At 55.2% G+C, this 6,424-nt stretch overlaps 1 protein-coding gene across 1 annotated transcript; it reads left to right on the forward strand.

Moving 5' to 3' along the window:
- Window positions 1-202: 202 nt before the first annotated feature.
- Window positions 203-5,789, forward strand: En1 (engrailed homeobox 1). Its single transcript, NM_001398705.1, is given in 2 exon segments — window positions 203-1,765; window positions 4,678-5,789. Coding segments are annotated over 2 exon segments (1,230 nt in total). The 5' UTR covers window positions 203-852; the 3' UTR covers window positions 4,995-5,789.
- The last annotated feature ends 635 nt before the right edge of the window (window positions 5,790-6,424 follow it).

The raw sequence follows: 6,424 nt of genomic DNA on the forward strand, positions 1-6,424 counted from the left end.
CCGGACGTACGGGGCCTGAGCCTCTGCACCCCCTCTCCACCCACGGCCGCCGCCCCCGGATTATTTATCCGCAAAGTCCCGCGCGCGCCCATTGGGCCGAGCCCTGAGTGTCAGCGCGAGTCCCGGCTCGCCATTGGTCCTACACACGTGCGGCCCTGACTCACGTGCTTCCGGTTTGAAGGCAAAAAGTGTGCCTGGGTGATTTTTTTTTTTTTTAAGCGAGAGAGTTTGTGCAAAGATCCGAGCTGTCAGAGATTTCAGGGGGGAAAACGGAGCCCGGCACTGGCGGAGACGCGCTCTCCCTGCAAAAAAGCAAAGGCGATTAAAGGCGCTGCCAGCCTCGCGCTCTGGGCACAGCTGAGCGTGACACTGGGGAAGTCAAACCCCTCTTTACAGCCTAGGAAGATGGCTAGACTTTAAAGACTATTTTTTCCCTTTAAGGAAAAAATCTCGGAGCTTAAAAAAATCATTTTTTTCTTTTCTTTTTTTCCTCCTTTTATTTTTTTTAAGCCGAGGCTTACTCCCCCATTAAGACCAATCACTGAAATCTGGTTGCTGAAAGAAAAAAAGAAAAAGAAAAGGAAAAAATAGCCAAGTGTCTTCACTGTATCTGGATGTCTACAAATTAGAGAGAGGGAGAGAGCGAGATTTGCTCCACCAGAGCGGGCGAGAGCCAGGCCAGACGCTCGGCTTTCTTTTTTCCTTCTGTACTCGCCCTGTGCCTTCGCTGAGGCTTCGCCTTGCCTCCTTCCTCTCCGCGCACCCCCACGGGCCCGCTGGCAAAGTGGGGTGGGGAGCGAGGCGCGGGGGGCGGGGGCCGGCGCCGCGGCCAGGGCTGCCGGGCGGCCGAGCATGGAAGAACAGCAGCCGGAGCCTAAAAGTCAGCGCGACTCGGGCCTCGGCGCGGTGGCAGCGGCGGCGGCGGTGGTGGCGGCGGCGGCCCCGGGCGGCCTCAGCCTGAGTCTCAGCCCAGGAGCCAGCGGCAGCAGCGGCAGCGAGGGAGACAGCGTGCCGGTGTCCCCGCAGCCAGCGCCCCCGTCGCCTCCTGCGGCACCCTGCCTGCCGCCCCTGGCCCATCACCCGCACCTCCCCCCGCATCCCCCGCCCCCGCCGCCACCGCCGCCGCCGCCGCCGCCACCGCAGCATCTCGCGGCGCCTGCTCACCAGCCGCAGCCCGCGGCCCAGCTGCACCGCACCACCAACTTTTTCATCGATAACATTCTAAGGCCCGATTTTGGTTGCAAAAAGGAACAGCCCCTGCCGCAGCTCCTAGTGGCTTCGGCTGCAGCCGGAGGAGGTGCAGCAGGAGGTGGAAGCCGCGTGGAGCGTGACCGAAGCCAGACTGGTGCAGGTAGAGACCCTGTCCACTCTCTGGGCACACGAGCTTCGGGCGCTGCCTCGCTCTTGTGTGCTCCAGATGCGAACTGTGGCCCACCCGACGGCTCCCAGCCCGCCACCGCCGTCGGCGCGGGCGCATCCAAAGCGGGGAACCCGGCTGCTGCGGCCGCTGCAGCCGCGGCAGCGGCTGCAGCGGCAGTGGCAGCGGCGGCGGCCGCAGCATCGAAGCCCTCGGACAGTGGCGGTGGCAGTGGAGGCAGCGCAGGAAGTCCTGGGGCGCAGGGTGCCAAGTTCCCGGAACACAACCCCGCGATCCTACTCATGGGTTCGGCTAACGGTGGGCCGGTAGTCAAGACTGACTCGCAGCAACCCCTAGTCTGGCCCGCCTGGGTCTACTGCACACGCTACTCGGACCGTCCATCCTCTGGTGAGTACAGGGGCCCGGATGTACACACGCGTTCAGGCCCTGGCCATGTCCTAGAATTTCCAAACCCCCCGCTCTGGGGAGAGCAAGCCAGGTTTGAAGCTCTATCAACTTCATGTTTGACTTCTCTTGCCGCGGGTCCCAGTCACAACCCAAAGTGTGCTCGATTCTGCCATGCTGGCCTTTGCCACCAAGGAAGTCACAGCTATTGGCACGCACAGAAGGCTCTAGTTTCTGTCCTTTGATTTTACGAACTCTGAGCCCTGGGGTCATTTTTATATTTTATTTTATTATCTAGAAGAAAGATATATAATTACTATTGAAATATTGAGTAGGGAAAGGGCGCTTTGAGCTGGCGGGAAGATAGGCCTAGTGGCTTGGATCTGCATCTATCGTCTTAGTCCTGCCAGCACTGGATTTAGCCAGGGAAATGAATCAGAGAAATATTCTTTGCTGCGTGTTTTAAACAAACACTGTGGATATTATTCTATGGAGAGTCCATTTTCATAAAGACAGATATGGGGGGAGACAGAAAAAAGAAAAGCGCCATCCCTTGCGCCCCGCCCGGGTATGGGGAGTCAACCCGCGTGGGTAGAATGTAGAGAAAGGCTAGAAAGGTGAGCAGCCACTGCTCGCTGGAGCTGGCAGGCCTTAGGAGAGCAAAGCAAGCAGGCCAGGGGTAGGTTCGAAAGCTGGACCCTAGGCAAGGGAATCAGCCAGCATGTGCCCAGCAGCAGGGCTCTCCTGTCTCTTCGGCCTTGATTTCTTTCTTTCACTCTCTCCTTCGCAAATGTGCCCGTTAGTAGCTATCTGTCTATCTTAGGTCAATTCTCTGCTTTCTTTTCTGCTGCTGTAGCACCTACCCAAGGTCAGCTGCTGGGCTCTGGAAGAGGGGGCTCAGGCCTGCTGCTCTTTGCACAGACCAGGAGTTTCTATGAGGGCCGTGCAGGCCTCGAGGAGAACGGCAGGGGCTTGGGTCCAGGGTCAGCGTTGGGCCCGCCAGGGGGCCAGGCAAAAGGTAGCCACAGGCGTCCCACCGCTGGCTGGTGTCTTGTAGCCTTGCTGCTTTGGGCCGGGTGCGGATCGATGCGCGCTATCAGCCCCCGCCATCTCGAGCCCCGTTATTGACACGTCGGACTCCCTGAACCTCCGAAAAGCTGCTTTGATTGACTCGCCTGATGGATAGAGTGATTGAGCTGTCAGGCTGAGTGGGTCGGGCTGGCCAGGAGGCTACGATTTTATTACAAGTGGCCGTGCCTCTGCACACAACAACACTACTACAACATGCTCGGGACGCACCTCCTGCAGCCGAGTCTCTTGGAGGATGCACACATTTCCTGGGTCATCCCTGCCTGCTTGGCTCATGACTCATCTAAACCCAATTTGCTCTGGAACAGGCCTTGTCTTTGTTCCTTGCTCCTTTCCTTTTTATAGACCAGAGAAGCAGGGACCAGATACTTCTCCAAAGGTGGTTAATGGGGAGGAGTGACAACCTGGATGTGATTCCTACATCGTTAGGCCTGGGGTCCTCCTCACAAACAGCTAGGGACCCTAGCTGCTTGCCTGCTGCTAGATCCAGTTACTCAGTTTTCCCAGTGACTAGGTTTGCACATGCCAGCCAAGACCCTTCTTTCAGGTTAGGTAATAACGGCCGGGACAGGGGCATCACTTGAGTCCACAGGCTCCCATACCTATCACTGAGGTCAGCCTTTCAGTGCCAGCATCCTGGCAAGAATGTCAAGAAGCAGGCTTCAACCCTCCAGCCAAGGTCCTGCAACCTAATTCTCTCTCCCCCCCGACTGGACCCCACACCAACCTTCCACATTAGCATTTGAGAGAGGCCTCATCCTCTTGGAGAGTGTTCCTGTGGCCTTCCTACACAGCCATTCATCTTGGGGTGATAGCACAGGTCCCCGCTGTGATTGTCTCTTTCACCATTATCTCTTGGTCCTTGTTTTGCTTATGGGTGGGGATAACAAGGCAAGAGTTATCACTGTCCGTGGCCTCCCCCATTTGTTTGTGTTATTTCAAGACTTTTGTACCCTGAAATTGGGGCAAGCAGGTTCAGAAGAGAGATAACAGAACCTTCCTCCTCTCCCCAGCCCTGTCTGCCCCCATGGAGAGGAGTCTCGAGGGTCCTTCTTTTCTTCCTGACATCAACAGAGAGGCCAAACAGAATGTCCCAGGGCCTAAACTCATAGACTAGGGGCTGTGGCTCTAATAGGGATGGGGCAGGCAGTGTCCTGCTTCACTACAGATCAAGAAGGCAGAAAGGGATCCCTGATTCTGTGGAACTGGGTGACCTCAGCTTCCCTGTTCTCCCTGAGGTCAATGGTGAGAATCAGGTAGGAGCTTTGCATAGGCCAGTGTGTGTGTGTGTGTGTGTGTGTGTGTGTGTGTGTGTGTGTGTGTGTGTGTGTGTTTAGCTTCCCAAGAATAAAGTGGGAATCAAGGCAGACCAGTCATTCTTCCCAGGGCCTGACCAGGGCTAGGAAGACATTCTGGTTCAGGGTTTTACCCTGGGACCCCCAGAGCTCACTCTATCTTTAATTCCTCTTCCACCCCCATTTTGTCGTCGTTGTTGTTGTTGTTGTCCTTCTGGGCCAGAAAGTACTGGAAGCGGTCTGTTCTCCGCTTTCTTGAATTGGGTGGCCCCTGCAGTCCCTGCCAGTGTTCCTGTTTGGTTTCTGAGTCCTTCCTGCAGAGGGGAGCCTAGAGATCTCAATGGTAAAGAGAGGGACTCTTTGATGGAGATAGCGGGACCCAGCAGCTGGCCTCCCACAATCGCCCCGGAAGCTCGGGATCGCTGCGGTGTGCTCCACACAGCCGTTCTCAAGGCTTACTCTACCCTCTCCCCCCTCCCTCTGCTCCCGACCCCCTTCCTCCCCTCCCTGGCCCTGTCCTCCCCGCTGCAGGTCCACGCACCAGGAAGCTAAAGAAGAAAAAGAATGAGAAGGAAGACAAGCGGCCGCGGACGGCGTTCACGGCCGAGCAGCTGCAGAGACTCAAGGCGGAGTTCCAGGCAAACCGCTACATCACGGAGCAGCGGCGACAGACCTTGGCCCAGGAGCTCAGCCTGAACGAGTCCCAGATCAAGATCTGGTTCCAAAACAAGCGTGCCAAGATCAAGAAAGCCACCGGCATCAAGAACGGCCTGGCGCTGCACCTCATGGCCCAGGGACTGTACAACCACTCTACCACCACGGTCCAGGACAAAGACGAGAGCGAGTAGCTGTGGCCAGCTCCGGGGCCCGCGGTCTATCGGCGCTCATGCCACCTCCAGGCTCCACCGGGCTGCCGCTTCACCGGGCCCACTCCGCCATGCAGAGACGATCGCTAAGGAGGGAGGCATCAATCAGGGCGACAGAGAAAGCGAGCAAGAAAAAGCAATCCTCCGAGTGGACATTCACATTGGAACAAAACGGTTTTTGAAACGGGAGAAAGACTCGGACAGGTGCTATGGGGGAAAAATAAAGATCTATTCTCTAACTCACTGTATAAATGAAACTGCGAATTCCTTAAAGCTCTATCTAGCCAAACTGCTTACGACCGTGTATATATTTAATTTCAGGTAAGGAAAACAAATATGTGTAGCGATCTCTATTTGCTGGACATTTTTATTAATCTCATTTATTATTGTTATAATTATTATAATTATTATAATTATTTTATCCCTCCTCCCTACCTTGCTGCTCCCCCCCAGCCCAGTTTCGTTTTCGTTGCTCTTTTCCTTTGAATGTTTTTGCTTCTCTGGGTACCTCCTGCACCCCCAATGCTGGCCCTGGTTTCTCTGGGACTTTTCTTTGTGTGAGTGTGAGTGTGTTTCCTTGCGTGTCGCCCCTCCTCTACCCACCCAGAATTCTTCTATTGGTCTTGTCTATCCTTCCCCTAAGTCCCTTTCCTTTTCCGGAGACTCCTTGAGAAATACAACCCCACAGACTGCGAGACTGAACCGCCGCTACAAGCCAAAGATTTTATTATGTTCAGAAACCTGTAGTCTGGAATAAAATGTTCACTGTGTTCACGAGTTGCTGAGTGCCCTCTTCTTTGTGGGATGGGAAAGAGTCCATCCAGGTACTGTGTGATGACCACCTCAGCCGTACAGGGTGGGTGCAAAGTCCTGGGAATCTCAGCTGTAACTATCATCACTCAACAAATGCTAGGAGAGTGTAGGGCACAGGCTATCCAGATTTGCTTTGGTCTTGGTCTGGGGGATAGGCTTAGTCCCTGAATCTATTCTAGGGGACCCCAATGCCAGAAAGTCCAGCCCTACACTGCCCTTCCCCCAGCAGCTCCAGCTGGTGTCTAGGCCTTTCGTGCGTGCTCAGCCAAGGGAGTCTTCTCGTTCACCGTGCACCAAACTATACCTTTATGCCTCCGATCTTTTTTTTTTCTTTCTTCCTTTGTTTTTTTGTTTTCCATTCTTGGTGAGAGTTTGGCTGGAGGTTTTTTTCTACCAAAGGCTAGAGGCCTTACCGGGGCCTACAATGGTGGTAGTCTGTTTGCAATGCTGCCCAGCTTTGGCCAAGTCTCTGCAGCCCGAACTTCACCTCTTCCTTTGGGCATGGGATCCCCCTAGGCAGCTAGCTAGTCTGATGGGAGGCACGCAAGGCTTCGCTGGTTAAGAGTCTCCTAGTGCTGAAAAGAGTCTGACTGTGAGGA

This window comes from Rattus norvegicus, chromosome 13 (assembly GCF_021556685.1).
Source record: "Rattus norvegicus strain SHRSP/BbbUtx chromosome 13, alternate assembly SHRSP_T2T, whole genome shotgun sequence".
Lineage (NCBI taxonomy): Eukaryota > Metazoa > Chordata > Mammalia > Rodentia > Muridae > Rattus > Rattus norvegicus.